Source organism: Oratosquilla oratoria, chromosome 18 (genome assembly GCF_046742065.1).
Source record: "Oratosquilla oratoria isolate Oo_2021 chromosome 18, ASM4674206v1, whole genome shotgun sequence".
In the NCBI taxonomy this organism is placed as follows: Eukaryota; Metazoa; Arthropoda; class Malacostraca; order Stomatopoda; family Squillidae; genus Oratosquilla; species Oratosquilla oratoria.
In genome coordinates this window covers 66,076,852-66,096,376 of record NC_134794.1, presented here as the reverse complement: position 1 = coordinate 66,096,376, position 19,525 = coordinate 66,076,852, and the positions used below count along the sequence as shown (strand labels likewise).

Below are 19,525 nucleotides of genomic sequence, written 5' to 3'. Positions count from 1 at the left end.
CTTGGGGGGCCTAGCTGGGCATAAGACGCGCCCGTGGCCTACTTTCTGTTACATTGTTGCTAAGCGGGAAAAAGATTGAGCAAAACAATACATACTAACATATCTAGGTATATACATAGAAATATACAGCAACAAGAGAACAACTATATATAATGATGAATATGCATGCAAAATGGTTAAGGCTAACATATATTTAGTTCCTTAATTCTACGACGTGTACAATTGGCATAGACGCATACGCGTTTAGCGTACGCCTAATGACGTATATACATTCGGCTATACAATTATGTATAGGACACTTATATTGCAATGACTACATAGGCCCACTTATACAAAACATTTACAATAGATATATGTTGATATCAAGCACTCATGTATAATAATGAAGTATGACATATACAATAAAGGAGATACATATACAATAAATATATACAATAATTAAGTAAGAAAGGGCTTGGCTACAATGGTTACTGAACCGGTTTGCTAGGCTTCTGAAAAGTTTTGAAACATACTGCAGATCTCCCTCTAATGGTAGTTCTGTGAGACATAAGCAAGTTCTTGGCAGGCAACATTCCATAAATGTGTACAGTACTGGCTTTGATAAGCACAGAACACCAGGTCTTAGCTTCTGTATGAAAATATAAATTTACTACAATTCTACAGGTGTTTTCTTTTTGACTGCTCAGCAGTTTTGCCATACACCATAAATGGCTGCCATGATAGCAGTAGAGTGCACAGATAGCAGTAGAGTGCACAGATACATTTCCTGCATAAAAATAATGTTACCTGATATGGCATTTCCTGTTGGTTATCCTGTAATCCTTACAGGATTACAGGATAACTGTTCACTAAGTTTTGAATGACATATTTCCTTATTTAACAATCATCTTTTTTTTGTAACAGAATGTGTCAGAACCTCCTGGGTCTCCATACTACTGCCGCAGAGGCAACTTGCTTCTTGCTCTCATGTAAACTAATCCCAGTCACTTGAATTCTGTCCTTAACCCCAAAAGGACATTAAAACTTGACTTCATATCCTTTGTCAGTAATTTATGAGCTAGCACCAGTTACTAGTACCAATTACTAAAGTCTGTGTGTTCCAAGGAATCCATTCAGGGTGGGACAGAAGTGGAAATTCCCAAATGCAAGTGCCAATTTGACCACTAATTGTTGGATCATCACTCTCACCTGACCCATCTCCATCCCTCCTGTTTCATCTGTGACACCTCAGCATAGCAACATGGTTTAAAAAACACTGCCACAAGTCATAGCACTTATTCAAATCATTGTTACAATCCTAAAAAGTTGTACTCATTGTACTATACACAGGAGAAAAAAATCAAATAGCACAGAGATGGGAAATAAGAAAGTGACATGTACTAAGGTTGATTTGGCAGAATAGCTAGTGGTAAGTCACAATGTATGCCACAACCTGAACAGTCCTTGGAGTGTAGTACAGCAACAAGTTCAGGATGGAGTACAGTCTCATTAATGACATACAAGTCTATGACCCAGGTATTACCAATACTCATTCTACATGCACCAGTAGTCACAGTTCTATTCATCACTTGTTCATTCTCCAGCACTGAATACATTGGGAAAAATTGGGTATTCCTAAACTCTACTGCACTTCCAGTGTCTGAGTACAGAACAGGAATGATGCATTTTATAATGCAGTCCTTAAGACCTCAGAATCCTTCAATGTCTATCAAATCAATTAAATGAGTTTTTGAAGGTGATATATGTGTAAAGCTTCTGTTGAAATTTAAGTCAACATCTGATGTACACATGAAGGGCCAGGGCCCAGTAAGCTTAAAAATTTCTTGGGTGTGATGCCTGACTGCCCAGGATGCTGACTCACTAGATGATCGTATATTTGTCACATAAGCACATCAGCAAAGATCTTGTCAGGAATACTAAACAATGTTAGACTTATGTAGTTGGAGCCACGTTGCTTATACTTTCCAGACTGGGGTGACATAACCACACCTCCAAGTTACAGGATACCTGTCTACCACACAGTTACAAGCACTATACAGTAGAAAGGTTGAAGGACATAACACCCCAAGCCCTAATGTCTGATAAAGATATTTTTCATATGTCATACAAACTATGATGATTGGGTGGTAAATAGCATCAACATTTACCACAAGAATTATAACTCAAAATTGTTGGACAGACTTGGGCACACGATGTTCCAACAGGTAACCAAAACAGTACATGACTATTCCCCACATAGATGACACCTCTCCATTTACCCCATAGCAAGATAGATTCATTATTTGTGAAGAAGGCCCACTGTAGCTAAAACAAGAAAATTATTCAAGTGTACTACTGAAGATTTTGAATGTATCTAATCCATCCATCCATATACCAGTAGACTTCTCCCCCCTTATAAAGGAAGTAGCTAGCCAAGGCATGCACATACCCCCACCCATCACTCATTGCCCCTTTATCTTAGCTCCTTGTGCTTGAAACATCATCCCTGTCCCCTGCCCCACTGCCCAGGTCAGAAGCAATGCAGTAAGATACAGTAGATCCACAGTTGCCACTTTATTTACATGGCAACCCTCCCTCCTTGTCCCCCTTGTGCAAATACATCTCTTACCTTCACTAAATGAGTTCGGGCATCATTACTTGTGGTGAAGGTCCAGAGGATGGCAGTTTGAACCCTGCTACTGGCAAAGTTGAACTAAGGGCATGGTTCATTCAGTGCCATGCTACAAAGTCCTCTGCAAGGGGTACCATCCTAGCCTTCCAATAGGGAGGAGTTTGTGACATTAAACCATATAAAATAAAAAAAGATAATACCATATCTTCTACCAAAGTAACAGGAGATGCAGGTCTTGAATACACTTAAGTTTTTGTATTGTATAATAGGTTTTCTTCTTATCTATGCGTTATCTTCACTCTTGTGTTTCTTCATTGACTTTCCAATGGGTTCTTTGTTCCCTTCACTACAATTCCTTTTCAGCTGCTTCCCAGCTGTCTCTATGCAGAGGCTGTCAAATGAATAGATGACTGGATAGTTGAGTTTGTCTTCATCACTGAGGGGAGCAGTGCCATCACGCACAGAAAGAACCACCTTCATCCCTGCTTCCCGAGCAGCTCGTGCCTCAGCCTCAACATCTGTCACAAACAGAACCATGGAGGGCATGTAACCAATAGCCTTGGAAATCTTCTTGTAGCTCATTGCATCACGTTTTCTCCCAGTAGTGGTATCAAAGTACCCTTGAAAATAGTGTAGGAGATCCCCAAAGAGCGAGTGTCTGAAGAGGAGCTTCTGTGCCTCGATACTACCTGAGGAGAAGAGGAATTTCTCAAGACCTGCCTCGTCCCAGCTCTCAAGGGCTGTCACCACATCATCATAAACATGGCCCTTGAGATGTCCATCTTTATAACCTTTCTTCCATATATGACCCTGCAGAGTCTTAAGAGGCGTCACCTTGCGGTCACAATCCATGAACCCCAGTAGGGTGGCCAGCACAGCCTCATGTAGAGACTCATCATCGCCTTCAGGAAGTGCCGAGACTCCCTCAACACCATTGATGATATCCTCTTTCACCTGGTCTCTGAGGGCCATTACCACTGCTTGCGTAGCAGGAGAGGACCAGGTCTTCTGGAGATGGTCACCCATCTGACGGCGTGCATATGGAAACAGCTGGTCCTCCACAAAGGAAATGGAGGTTGTAGTGCCATCAATATCAAGGAGCACTGCCTCTACTCCATCCATTAGGTCTGTATCAGGACGTTCACCAGTGAACGAGGGTAGTGGGTTCTCAGTTGGTTGGTCTGCCATAGAGGTGATGTTAAAGTGCCACTTCTGGATTATACTGATACAGCTTCCCCATATCAGATGGTGCTCAGTAAGTCTTGTGTTCCCTTGCCTGGTCAGTCTGTAAAGCAAAACAGTTGAGATGGTAAGAAACTTAACAACTAGAGTCAAAATATTCAGATTTTTGTCTGTCTACATATCTGGGTTTGATTCCAGTGGTTAATAATGACCACTACTTGCCCTTACATTCAAAAGTTGTGGGTGAAACAGTCTTTCCATAAAATTAAAAACTGTCTTTCTACTATATGGACAAGGAAATTATGAAATATATATATATATACAAATACATATATATATATATATATATATATATATATATATATATATATATATATATACAGGTAAACGTCGACTTACGATGGCCGCGACTTACGATTGTTCGACTTTACGATGACGACGACGACGATATGATAATTTAACCCCTTCCATACGGTGCCGCACACGTAGGCGTCATGAGGAGCAATAGGATTCGCGACACTGCCATATCGGCGTCTTGATTATATTTATTGTAGTCGCCCCTGTGTTTTTACATTCTCTCAAATGCGCCCTGAATCCCATTCTCTGTGGTTTTCAAAATTCGCGGGTGAAAGAGAGAACGATTGATATAAGCGGTGACTATATTTTATGATGCGAGTATTATTACGACACGTCGTACGGCTGGCATTGGCTGCTGCCCGCGAGATTTAAGTTCCGTACTGAAAATACATATTATAGTGTTTGAATATGGTAAAAAGGATAAAAATAATTAAATAAACTACTGTACATGTTTAATAGGCTATATTCAGTATCTCTGGTGGTTAATATACAGGTAGGCTAGGTACAGTGACCACGGAACAGAGTGATACACAAATTGGGGATCGACTTACGATGAAATCGTCTTATGCAAGGTCTAAGTAAACAGGTCTAACCGCTGTATCAGTTCTGCGCAGCTTCTGACGTAGTTTGGATGCGTCCATTTTCTCTTTGTGATACACTGAAGAAAACTGTGAAACGCCAAGGAAGACAGGAACTATAATATTTTATATATTATATATATATATATTATATATCATATATATTATATATTCATATATATAGACAGGAACTATAATATTTTATATATATTTATATATATATTTTATATAATATTTGTCAGAATATAACTAATTGATTGGAGCGGTGCGAGCGAAGGCGACGTCATTTTCGTACGACGGACCAACTTCAACTGACAGCTATAGGACCCGCTAACCCCACTTTGAACAGCCAGGTGACGTTCACGGGCTCGCTGCGCCAACTCCCTCGAAATTCGGTCGGAAGTGGTTAGACCTTATATTCTTAGATCTTGCCTAATGCTCTGTTAGCTTTATTCCTGGCGCTAATGCACTGTTTCCTGGTTTTAAGGTCCGGACTCACTAGAACTCCCACTCTGAAAGCGTGTTATCTAAGCTGTATATATTTTCGGGGTTGTGTAGCCCTACATTTAACACGCTACAATTAGAGATATTGAAGTTCAATTGCCATTTCACCGACCATGTGAACAATTTGTTAAGATCATCCTGCTCTCTGCATCATCTCATGAGCTAATTAGGCGTCCTATTTTAGTGTCGTCCGCAAACTTACTAACATTACCAAGGTCTAAATATACATTCTTCTGCGCAGCTTCTGACGTCATTTGGCTGAGTCCATTTTCTCTTTGTGATACACTGAAGAAAACTGTGAAACGCCAAGGAAGACAGGAACTATAATATTTTATATATTATATATATATATATATATATTATATCATATATATTATATATTCATATATATAGACAGGAACTATAATATTTTATATATATTTTATATAATATTTGTCAGAATATAACTAATTGCGTGGAGCAGTGCGAGCGAAGGCAACGTCATTTTTGAACGACGGACCAGCTTCAACTGACAGCTATAGGACCCGCTAACCCCACTTTGAGCAGCCAGGTGACGTTCACGGGCCCGCTGCGCCAACTCCCTCGAAATTCGGTCGGAAGTTGTTAGACCTTATATTCTTAGATCTTGCCTAATGCTCTGTTAGCTTTATTCCTGGCGCTAATGCACTGTTTCCTGGTTTTAAGGTCCGGACTCACTAGAACTCCCACTCTAAAAGCGTGTTATCTAAGCTGTATATATTTTCGGGGTTGTGTAGCCCTACATTTAACACGCTACAATTAGAGATATTGAAGTTCAATTGCCATTTCACCGACCATGTGAACAATTTGTTAAGATCATCCTGCTCTCTGCATCATCTCATGAGCTAATTAGGCGTCCTATTTTAGTGTCGTCCGCAAACTTACTAACATTACCAAGGTCTAAATATACATTCTTCTGCGCAGCTTCTGACGTCATTTGGCTGAGTCCATTTTCTCTTTGTGATACACTGAAGAAAACTGTGAAACGCCAAGGAAGACAGGAACTATAATATTTTATATATCATATATATATATATATATATATATATATTATATCATATATATTATATATTCATATATATAGACAGGAACTATAATATTTTATATATATTTTATATAATATTTGTCAGAATATAACTAATTGCGTGGAGCAGTGCGAGCGAAGGCAACGTCATTTTTGAACGACGGACCAGCTTCAACTGACAGCTATAGGACCCGCTAACCCCACTTTGAGCAGCCAGGTGACGTTCACGGGCCCGCTGCGCCAACTCCCTCGAAATTCGGTCGGAAGTGGTTAGACCTTATATTCTTAGATCTTGAACATTACTATGCGCAGTTCAAAACATACTAAACACAGTTCAAAACATACCAAACACACGTACGCACGCATATTTCACGCTTACATAGAGGACAGTACAAAAGTTATGATTTATAGATGAGTTTGTTCTGGTTAGGCTAGGGTGAAGAGCATTTTACCAGTATTTATATTGTCTATCTAAACAAATCTGACATTAATGTGGCGACACACAAGACATTTCTTCCTAGCATGCTACTTGATTTTGCTACTCACTTTCATTTTTGGTATCCAAAGTGAGTAGCGTGTTACTGACTCTTGCTGCTGGGAAAAGTAATAAACTTGCTGGGAAGACCCAATGGCAAGTTTTCCTCCTCATCTAAGTGCTCAAATGAGCCACCATTCCTTTGGGTTTACTGTATATGTAAAGTATAAATATAATTGAACGTGTCACAACTTCGGAATTGCGACACATTACCTAGTTTTTTCTCATTTCATTTTAGGCTTTGGTCTCCGCTTTACATGCAGACTAGTAAGCACCCCTTTCTTTTGGGCCCTTCAGCTACTTTTCCTTCGCTCAGTAAAGACATTGAAAGTCTTAAAGCACCCAATGATTACTTCTTTATATTTTTGCTAAGCCTTTTCAGGCAAAGCAAAATTACTCGAGTCCAATTTTCCCGCAGCATTTTGTTGCGAAAGTTTAGCGCCAATCGGTTGACAATGCCTTATTGAGTATAAGCATCCTCGATTTCCTCTATTAGGTGAGAATAATGTACACATTCTCTCCCATTAGTCAGGACATGATCTCACCTCATCCAAAGTTTGTCTTCACATGCCACTCATACTGGGAGCCAACAGACAAATGTTCCTATGATATTTCAAAATGTCTCAATTTATCAATTGGCTTTAGTTTATTCACTATATTATATTATTATTGTACCTTTACATTTTTATTATATTTAATACATTTTTGCCAATGTATCACCATTTGTTTTCATCTTTATTTGTTGTAGAACCCGTGTCATTCCATACCCCTGCGCGTCTCCCACTTATTTTAGCTAGCTAAAATTAGGTTATTTAGAATCATCTGTCCCTTTCCTTAAAACAATTATCTCACAAGACTCCTAAAGTTGCATCCAACTCCTGTATCATGCCCTGTTGCTACTGTGTCGAGCGTGGCGTTGGTCAATTGGTACTCGACCGTCTCGCCAAACACACTCCGGATGGAGTGATCCAGCTGCCTGTCATCACAAGTCGCATCCCAGTGATTCTGTGCCGTGGGGACCGTGTCCCCATGTTAAATGACTCCTAAAGTGCATATGTGTGGACAGACTGCATACATTGTAAACCGTGCTCAAGATATATGGATTTACCCCGCGTGAACTCTGGGGTAACTTACAACAGACGTAGCTTAGGTCCCATCATCCCCAACAATGTGACTAGCAAAATCCGTGGTCATCAAGAGTATCTTCCTCTATCAAGTGTACTCCATCAAGATATTCTACCAAGCCAGCGCTACATCATCAGAATGGATAGGAGTGTTGCGATGTGAGGTATCATTTTTATTTTAGCTTTATGTACCAGTGCGCGCAGGATTAGTCTAGGGCGGGTGTCTCCAACCATGTACATTTATAACATGAGAAACATTCAAATCTTGTATCTGGGAATTCTCACCAATTTCTCTAAGGAAATACATGTTTGTAGGATTTTCCCCCACTTGATTGTGTTACTCTAGTATTTGATTATTGTGGAGACACTGAATTGTAATAAATGTCGAAAGTATCTCTTGATTTTTTGTTGTGGATCTTTCTGCGAAAACTCAAAATTCAAATACATTGTATAACTTCTAGTGTATGTGTAACGCGAGTTCTGTTCGTTATGGTAAAAAAAATAGGTTAGGGTCTGCGCTTCACGTCATGAGCAATTCACACATATTTTCACTTCTATCCTTTTTCCCCGTTATACGTATTACACTACTCTCTTTCTGAGAAGTATTACTTCTCTGGTCTTTCGAAACAACGTCTTTATATTGAAGGGGCGTTCACGGTCCCGACTTGTTCCCGAAGTTTCCTAGACTTCAGTTCCCAACTGTAGCTATCTCCCTTCTCTAATTCCCTGTATGAGAATTTCTTATGTTGGTTTACACCTTTTCTTCTTCCATTGTCTAGGGATTTTGGGACAGAACACCCGTATTATTATTATGATTATTGCATTATATTTTTTTCTATCCTTGATCTTTGTCACTGTACACTTATTAGCAAGACAATATGAAATAGGCGTTATTTTTTCATTTGACTACAGTAATAGACTTTAATCAACAGAATACTTGACGGGAAATTTTCTTATTGTTTTCGTTAGTCGTTACCCAAAAAGTCATCAGCAAAACATTCCATGTGTCATGGGTACAGTATGCAAGAGCTTATTAGCAAAGCAGATACCAAAAGCGAGTAGCATGCTCACGAGAAATGACTAGTGTGCCTCCACTAGTGGTGGGCAGCTACCGGTAAAATTACAGGTTTTATCGGTAACAGCCTTGACGGTAGCTTACCGGCAATAATTCTGCTACCGTTAAGGTTCCGTTAACCGATAAGCTATACCAAACACTCGTGGAGCGGTAAGCACGTCTCGGCTTGGTGGTACTGAGTGACGGTAGTGGTGGGCAGCTACCGGTAGTTACGGGTTTTATCGGTAACAACCTTGACGGTAGCTTACCAGCAAAAAATCTGCTACCGTTTAGGCTCCGTTAACCGATAAGCTATTCCATAATACTCAGAGAGCGGTAAGCAGGTTTCGGCTTGGTGGTACTGAGTGACAGTACTGACGGCCCTACGTAGGATGAAAATTAACAGGAACGTATTCAACGTGCTAGATCGTCCTGCTCCCTTCTCGGCCCACAGATGCACAGTACGAAATGTACGTATTCGAATATGAAAATTAACAGACGTGCTAGATCGTTTTGTTTGCATCTCGGCCCGCAGAGGTTCAGTGCAAAATGTATGTATTCGATTAGTCAGCCTATGTGATCTAGAAATGAAGAGGTGGTCAAACTACTCGAAAACTTTTCAGTCTGCCTGGTTAAAGGATCCCCTGTTTAAAAAATGGTTAGCGGAAGTGAAAGAGGATGGAAATAAGGCACGTTGGTTTGTAGAACGGACATGAAAGCTCACAGAACAGGGAGATTGGAGAGACACTGTTTCCACACTTACCAGATCTTCATATTTAACTTTATATTTAATGTTTATTAATATATGCATATTTACATAAATGTACGCAGTTGCTCATGAAAGACACCATCTGCATGTTACAATCTATTTGTACTGTACTTGTATTGGAGTTAATCACAAACAAGTTCACAAATACACTTATCAGACTCGCACGAGTGATGACTGACAAGGATATATATATAAGCTATGGGTTGGGGCAGGGAATACAGTATACCACAACAGACTCACGGAAAGAAGAAACAAGAATAAGCGGGCAGAGACGATCAAAGATTCTGGTGGATTAACACTGTGCCCATTGAAGTGGCCTCTACGACGCAAGGTAACGTCCTATTCAAAAATCATATTTTGTTAGTGATACGCATGTAATTATTATTCGCGTAGTCTTAAGTAACTAATATTTGCGAGCCTTACCCTAGATTGGTGGAGGTGGCGCGCGCTCGCGATTCCGGTGGGCATGTATCCAAATGGATACACAGAATAAAAAATTAAAATAAAATATATGCGTGTTTTTTTTGTCCATTTAAAGGTACTATAATATAAATATAGGGATCGTAGAGTCCTGCTAATACAAAATTAACGTAATTCCAATATAAAAAATGACAACTATGAACAATTGAAAAAAACTGACAAATTCAAAGGGTTGAGATTATGTGTTCCTGAGCCTAATATAAGAGGAACTTGGTAAAAAAAAAAAACATTATGAAAATGACCTACATATGTCAATTCATCTCACACAAAACCTTTAAAACCTCAATTGTACAAAAAAACTGTCCTGACTAAATGAATAATGGGTGATTTTGGAAATGAATTTTTATGTGTAATGTGTAAAAATGATGCATGTAATTATTTTTCTTTTATGAAATTGTGTTTCTATGTGAAAAATATATTCTTTGTATGAAATTGCACTTACATAGAGACGGAAGTGGAGTGTGAGAGGGGGAGGGAGGGATTGGTGCGTAGGCCTATGCACTGAGGGAGAGGAGGTAATGCTGTGACCTTACACGCACCCCCTCCCTACTCCCCGCCCACGAGAGTTGGAGTAACGACTCGGAGCGCAGGATTTTTATAGTGACGACGTTACAAAACTTGAGTTGTGACTACACACCATAGTAGGATGAAATTTGTTTAGATTTAAGTCATAAAGGCGACTCGAACTTGGGACGTCACTACTACCTCACGAGTCTTTTACCGGTTATTCCGGTAACGGCATTGTTGTTTACCGGTAATTCCGGTATTGAAATTAGCGGTATTTGCCCAGCACTAGCCTCCACCTTTAGTTATCACAAAATCACCACTCTTCACACACATAAAACCGGGATTAATGGAGCAGCAGGGGGTACGGATTCATAAAAACTGTACTCGCTCGAATCATCGATGTATATCAGAAAAATCCAAATAAAATACCAAATCTTTACCCAAATAGTATAATTATGAATAAAGATGAAATTAATAATTTACGTTACGTAAATGAACAAATAAATGCAAAGTATTTCATCTTAATCAGTGGTTGCACGTGAAATATATACCCTACACATTATATATATAATTAGCTGGATACAAGGAGCGCATGGAAGTGAATTATAAAATAAAAGTGGAATGAGTTTTTTTTTTTTTTTATCTCGTGTTGACACTTATTATTTTATTTTCACATAATGAATAATACGGGTGTTTCCTGGGTACAGTCATGTGGAAATATCAAGACCTTCATTTAATGATTTAGACTGGGTTCACGAGAGCAACTTTTTGCGATCAATGGCAAAATAAACAAATAAATAAAAATAACAATGATAATAAAACCAATAAATAAATAGAAAACCATACAAATAAACTATACAACTCCATTCACACGGGCAACTTTTTTGTAGCAGTCACAAAAAGTTGCTAGCTGTAGCGGACGCAGAGCCATTTTTCCAACCACACCACTGTGGTCAGCGATAGAAACCATTATTTCAAATGGCAGCATACATACTCGTGGCGCAGTGGTAGATCTCTCGACTGCCACTACGGTGGTCAGGTTCGAATCTCGCCCAGGGCTAAAATAAATTCAGTATCGCTGCGCTGCGGGTCGTTACTCCAACTCTCGTGGGTAGGGAGTTGGGTGTGTGTGCGTAAGGTCACAGCATTACCCATAGATTGGTCTTCTGAGCTCTCTTCTGGGAGGGAAATAGCCGTCAATCACAAGTCCAACACGTGATCCAAGACCATGGTGAATCACACGAGCCACTATTAGTTGCTGCCACCCTGCCTCTTGCTGCTTTTGTGCGGTCATATCTTGTCAATCATGTCAAATACTCTTTTCAGTATGTTGGAAGAATGGCTTTTGAGTTGTTTGACTGTCTAATATTGATTGCAGAGATGGAGAAGAGACCAACACTTTATGATTTAAATGTGAAGGAATACAGACAAGAACATTAAAGAAATTTTGGGGAATGCACCATGCAATAGACTGTTACTAGATGCACCCAGTGCTTTATCTTCACTAAGGGAGCACAGATAGCCATTTCCATGAAATCCATAATGACATTGATCTCATTTGTGGCCACTACTGAGTGGCTACACTGTACTCCTACTCACCATCTTTTTGTGGTGACAATTTTGTGTGGCGGCCATAGACCACAAAAAGTTGCTCATGTGAACCCAGCTTTACTGTTGCTAACTATACAGCAAATGACAAGTCATGACGGTTATTTGTCTGCGCTGTATTTGTATAATTTTTCCCCTCATCAAAACAGGTCAGAAGACATCAAACTTTGCTGGACCTAATGAATACAGATATGTTTTCTTCAACGATATTGCTATGTTTACTCCGTCCAAATATTAAATTTTTCTTTGCTTTCCTTTTTTTTCTCTCTCTTTCCAACCAATGAGCAACTTTGCTTACAAAGCAAAGTGGCTAGGCATGGGAAAACATTATCCTCCTCACTCCTTTAATAGCCTGTTCTTTTCACTTTTTCTTCTTAGTTAAACTTTGAAAAATGCACATTATTTAATACTGCCTCTGTTCTTGGTTCAACTCTTTCACCCACACTTGTTCAAAAGCTCTTATGACCTTGTTCACCCCATCCAGTTACCTTCTCCTTGGCTTACTGTTTGTTCTTACTCCTAGTAACATGAGTTTGTGCATTCTCCAAGGAGGTCTACTCATATCATCATCCATTCTCATAATAGCAATGACAGGATCCTGGTTGTACTGGCCCTGCATGATGGTCAGTGGAGAAAATCACCTCCCTGCTGCCCATTCTCAAAACCCATCAACCCCTTCACCTCCTACTGCAGCTGTAACCATGAAGGGTTGAGAATCAAGACTCTGGACTGGGCCCAAGATATTTACGCCGACCAAACACAAACAATGACGGCTTTTACTCAAATGCATAATTAATATATAAAAAATAGCATATGTCGGCTTTGGTCGACGGTTGGTAATTTTGCAGAGGATAAAAACGTAACTTCTCTTGGATAATTTCACATGGAAATCACACATTTTAAAGAAAATAGGTCAAATAATACAACCATATGCTAATTTTTATTTAGAATTATACATTTAGGCAACAGCCGTCATTGTTTGGGTTTGGTCGGCGTTGGTTGCCGGTTGGTTATTTTCCAGAGGATAAAAACGTAACTTCTCTTTGATAATTTCACATGGAAATCACACATTTTAAAGAAAATAAGTCAAATAATGCAGCCATATGCTTATTTTTGCACAAAATTGTGAATTTGAGCAAAATCTGCCATTGTTTGTGTTTAGTCGGCTTTGGTCGACTTTGGTCGGGGTTTAGTGAGACCCTTATCGTTTGTTTCAAAGATTATATAGTCTTTGGTTTGTTTGCTTTATGCACTCCATTCGATTGTCACGTTATCGGCTAAGCTACAAAAGCGCTAGGTTTAACAAATAATTGCAATTTCGCTTTAATTTGTAGTACTTTTTTCTTCCCTTCTCTACCTTGATAATGCAAAAGTACTAATATCTTACAGCACGACCTAACCTAAATTAGAACAATGCATGAATTTAAATATGATAACTAAAGAATATGGATATAGTTCAAGATGGAACATGTGAATTTGAAGCTATGTATGATTATTTGAGTATGATGTGAGATAGGACCTCACATATGTTGCTTATATGTATAGTACAAGGTAAATTAGATCAATTCATATAATAATATTTTTATTTGGCAATGAATGTTTTTCAAAATGTAGTATGTAGGAAATGAACAACGCTCGTTGGGTCGTTTCCTATTCTCCAATTTATTATCCCTAACCCGGTGTCACTAATTGCAGAGAAAACAGAGAAAATACAAAAAAGGACGGGTTTTGCTAAAGTGCACACTTCTATATATGTATGGTTGCATATAGTTGAATTATTTAAACTTTTTTTCTTTAAAATGTGTGATTTTCATGTAATTTCACCAAAGAGAAGTTATGTTTTAGTCTCTGCAGTATGACCGACCACAGCTACATATACCGTGACAAATTAGCATATGGTTGCATTATTTGAACTATTTTCTTTAAAAGGTGTGATTTTCATGTAATTTGATCAAAGAGAAGTGACGTTTTTATCCTCTGCAAAATTACCGACCCCAGCTACGATTCGTGGTTACCGCTAGCCTGCCATCTATGTTCTGCGAATGCAGATCATCACTGAGCCTCAGAGTTGCCAGATTGGCGTTTTCAATGCCAAAATTTTTTTGTATCTTTGGAATGTTTTTACTGTGTTTGGCAGGAAAATTTGTTGGGTGGCATTTTTGAGAATTTGGCATTTTGGGGGGGGGCGTTTTTTAAATACCCGGTCGTGATTAGAGATCACTTTTACTTATATCAAGAATTAAATGATAATGTATATGAATGATATAAATTTATTTTGGTTATATCATGCGGGAAATGTTGCAAAGATTTTGTGCCTAGCCAAAGGATGTTTCAGCTCTTCTTTAGTGAAAATATGTAAGAACGGAGTAGTGCATCAAACATTTCTAAATCTGATGATGCTTTTGATTATATTTAGACACAATAGAAAAGTCACATGTATTTTTTATTCATGTATGTCAGAGTCTCTAGGAGGTTGTTTAATAAACTGGTTTAATTTATTGTAGTTGTAAGTAAAAAGTTTACTTAGGAACTTAAACGTAATGTATGGAGTAATACATTTTATTTTAGTTATTGGTATTTTTTCTTTCTCACATAATACGGAGTATAATATATTTTATTTTGGAAGTTCATATCTTTCTTTCCTTTTCACACACAGTCTTGAAAGTAGATTTATTTCAGAGGATGGTGGTTTATTACAGTACCACTAGAATTAAATGATGGTGTACATGAGTGATATAAATTGATCTTGGTCATATCATGTGACATTGTTTTATATTGGCTAGTCAACAGTAAAAAAAAAAATTATATTGTAATTGTAGTTATACACATTATTTTTAACTACTTGATCTTGGTTATATCATGTGGTATTGTTTTATATTGGCTAGTCAACCGTAAAAAATAGTTTTCATTTTGTAATTGTAGTTATACACATTATTTTTAATTACACATGTAAAACCAAAATGCAAAAAAGAAAAAATCTTATAAAATGTAATGGTAGGCATTTTGGGGCATGTTTTAAAAACAATTTGGCAGTTTTTGGCAGCATTTTGTCATAAGTTGGCATTTTTCCTGGTAGAAAACCTGGCAACCCTGCTAAGCGTGGTTGATGGAGTTGGCCAAAAACATAATACTTTTAGAATTTCTTGTGAGGTTGAGTGATTTTTATTTTATTTTAAAAACTATTGTTGTTTATTTCTTTATAATACAAAGGTTGCTTAATATTCCATGCAATTAAATAAAAAAAATCATTAAATTTTATTTGAAATGCGCTATACAAAATTTATATGCTATGAAATATGATATTGCATACATGGTATTATGCAAAGTAGACCACTTGAAAAAAGAAACTAACGAAGCAGAGATATGAAATATGACATTGCATACATGGTATTATGCAAAGTAGACCACTTGAAAAAAGAAACTAACGAAGCAGAGCGCTTTCGTATATTACATATTCAATGCAAAAAGTACATAGTTGAATAGAAATACATATTTTGTATATACATGAAAAAGGAATACAAAAACTCCATCAAATATTGACGTCAACTTCGCCGTGTTCCATCATGCCAACCAAGAAGACCACAGAATGGACTGGGATAACGCACCAGTTATATTCAAATCCCAGTGTAGCTTTCAAAGTGGTACCATCGCAAATGCCAAGATATTCCGCAAACTACGTTCCAAGAACTCGGTGAGATGTCCCTTGGGTACTAGTGCAACTCTTGCGTAACGAACGGGTGCTTTGAGGATAAACTGTTGCTTTTTTGTATAACCATAGTAGTTTGTTGCAGGAAGCACAAAAAGGGAACAAATATTTTTGCACAATACACCAAGTACATCAACACCTATAACCTTGGGCAAGTTTGAATTTAAGATTTGTTATCGCCCCCCCCCCCCCCATAACAATCCTGGATCCGTGCCTGGGTGGTATGGATCAAACTTCACTCTATTTAGAAACACTATTGTATTTTTAGTGTAATAGACTGCATATAGTTGAATTATTTTCTTTAAAAGGTGTAATTTCCATATAATATGATCAAAGAGAAGTTACGTTTTTATCCGCAGAGATATGATAGATTCTGAATGGAGAACATTCACGCTCGATTGCTCATCACATCAATTACGCCCTGTCATTTACCCTAGTCCCTATCTCTGATTGACGTGCTAACCACACCGCAATTACCGAAAGTACTGCTACCCGAGACTTCCCCCTTCTTGAGAAATCTCGCCCTGGCAGGATTATGTCCCGGTCTCACGCGTTTAGGCGCACTCGGGCCTCGTGTTCGATAATTGTTGCGAGATTACAAAGGCGGAGCATGCCGACAGGAGACCTTTTGGCCCATATCTAGGTCGGATGCGAGAAAAAATCACAATAGTAAAAAATAAATAAATAAAAACTATAATAATGTAGATAACAAATAGAATACATAAATAAATGCAAAGGTATAGTTAGATAATAAACAGGTTTCGTGCGTTAAGCGACTTATTTGGCACCAAAAGGATTTTTTTATGTTCATTCATCCATTCATCCATAAATAAATAAATAAAGGTAAATAAAGTATAAATAAAGAATGACCAAAGTAGTTATGTTGGTGCTCAAAAAATAATAATGGCATTTTGGTGTTCTAAATTTTAAGTAAACAAAGAAACGAGTTAAGCGTAAACATGTCCAGCTTCAGAATAAACTAAATACTTTGCGAGCAGCATCGCGATGGCATATCAGATGTCAATGATTTCCTTCGTCGTGTTGGAAGAAGTCTGCGATCATGAACTAAAAGTTTCAATAAACTGTGTTTCTCATGATGATATCTGTGCTAGAACGTTGACAAATACCCGTAATTCTACTCGTCTTACATAATTGTAAAATTATTAAAGTGAATGATTATATTACATTGTATTGAAAAATGTATATCATATGTGTCTATACATAGTAAAGAATTATCTATACATAAATTTCAATCGTTCTTGAATTATTGTATTACATTGTATTGAAAATAATGCATATCATATGTGTCTATAAATAATAAAGAATTGTATAGACATGAATTTCAATCTATCTTTTTTTCTTAATATAGATATTTTAAGCTGATTATCCTATTATAACTTGAAGATGAGGACTAATTGTCCAGAAGACTAAATGCCTGAAGACCAGTTATTTTGCAAAGGAAGACCAATTGTCCGAAGACTAAATGGCCCGAAGACTAAATGTCCGAAGACTAAATGTCCGAAGACTAAATGTCCGAAGACTAAACGTCCGAAAACTAAATTTTAGTCCGAAGACTAAATTTTAGTCCGAAGACTAAATTTTAGTCCGAAGACTAAATTTTAGTCCGAAGACTAAATTTTAGTCCGAAGACTAAATTTTAGTCCGAAGACTAAATTTTAGTCCGAAGACTAAATTTTAGTCCGAAGACTAAATTTTAGTCCGAAGACTAAATTTTAGTCCGAAGACTAAATTTTAGTCCGAAGACTAAATTTTAGTCCGAAGACTAAATTTTAGTCCGAAGACTAAATTTTAGTCCGAAGACTAAATTTTAGTCCGAAGACTAAATTTTAGTCCGAAGACTAAATTTTAGTCCGAAGACTAAATTTTAGTCCGAAGACTAAATTTTAGTCCGAAGACTAAATTTTAGTCCGAAGACTAAATTTTAGTCCGAAGACTAAATTTTAGTCCGAAGACTAAATTTTAGTCCGAAGACTAAATTTTAGTCCGAAGACTAAATTTTAGTCCGAAGACTAAATTTTAGTCCGAAGACTAAATTTTAGTCCGAAGACTAAATTTTAGTCCGAAGACTAAATTTTAGTCCGAAGACTAAATTTTAGTCCGAAGACTAAATTTTAGTCCGAAGACTAAATTTTAGTCCGAAGACTAAATTTTAGTCCGAAGACTAAATTTTAGTCCGAAGACTAAATTTTAGTCCGAAGACTAAATTTTAGTCCGAAGACTAAATTTTAGTCCGAAGACTAAATTTTAGTCCGAAGACTAAATTTTAGTCCGAAGACTAAATTTTAGTCCGAAGACTAAATTTTAGTCCGAAGACTAAATTTTAGTCCGAAGACTAAATTTTAGTCCGAAGACTAAATTTTAGTCCGAAGACTAAATTTTAGTCCGAAGACTAAATTTTAGTCCGAAGACTAAATTTTAGTCCGAAGACTAAATTTAGTCCGAAGACTAAATTTTAGTCCGAAGACTAAATTTTAGTCCGAAGACTAAATTTTAGTCCGAAGACTAAATTTTAGTCCGAAGACTAAATTTTAGTCCGAAGACTAAATTTTAGTCCGAAGACTAAATGTCCGAAGACTAAATGTCCGAAGACTAAATGTGACAATGGTTAATCAATTAATAAAGGTTTATTGTATAAATTATGTACATGGATATATAAATTTATATACAATGCGGGTAACAGCACGCCAGTGGGGGAGTTATCGTGCCCTAGTGGGTGGAAGGTGAGAGCGTGGGCCCTTTCCCTCAGGTGGGCGGCGTGGGCTGTAAAGGGCAGCCACTTGTCCACGGATCCATGACAAAATACCTCCACCCAAAATACCTCCTAAACCACCCATAATACCTCCATACGGAAACAGCATATTCTATATGTGGACGAACTAACGATTTATATAGCTTGTTAAGTGATGGACTTTTGAAATGCATAGGTATAGTTAGATAATAAACAAACAGGTAGATAATAAATAATAATAAATTGACATATAACTAATAATAAATGAAAATCAAACAGACAAATGATAACAAAACAAAAACAATATGTATAGTATAGAATCCCATAGAAAGTATCATTAGAGGACTTTGTCATTCAGGATTATGGTAGTATGGTAGATCAAAGGAATAATCAATTCTATATAGAAATTGTTAATCAAAGGAATCAATGAAAATCAAACAATAAACTCTTTGATCTGTGCACCAATGGTGTCTGGTGATTTTTGCTCACTTGACGATTTAGGATTTTAACCTACAAAGGATTACAAAGGCGGAGCATGCCGACAGGAGACCTTTTGCTCCATATCTAGGTCGGATGCGATAAAATCTTAATTATAATAAATGAATAAATAAATACTAATGCAAATAACATAAAATACATAAATAAATGCATAGGTATAATTAAATAATAAACAAACAGGTAAATAGTAAATAATAATAGATTGACATATAATTAATAAT

General features: G+C 37.4%; 1 protein-coding gene across 2 annotated transcripts in view; it reads right to left on the bottom strand.

Annotated features, from left to right (window-relative positions):
- Positions 1-476: 476 nt before the first annotated feature.
- The window catches only part of LOC143035359 (enolase-phosphatase E1-like), a 44,357-nt gene continuing 25,308 nt past the window's right edge, over positions 477-19,525 (bottom strand). The window contains exons 1-2 of one of the 2 annotated variants that reach the window (XM_076202354.1): positions 9,997-10,115; positions 477-3,896 (exon numbers count right to left, since the gene is read on the bottom strand). In XM_076202354.1, coding sequence (XP_076058469.1) covers positions 2,894-3,799 — 906 coding nt within the window. In that variant the 5' untranslated portion in view covers positions 3,800-3,896; positions 9,997-10,115 and the 3' untranslated portion in view covers positions 477-2,893. Of the gene's footprint in view, positions 3,897-9,996; positions 10,116-19,525 lie in introns of those variants that run through there. The other variant, XM_076202355.1, reaches the window with a different exon arrangement.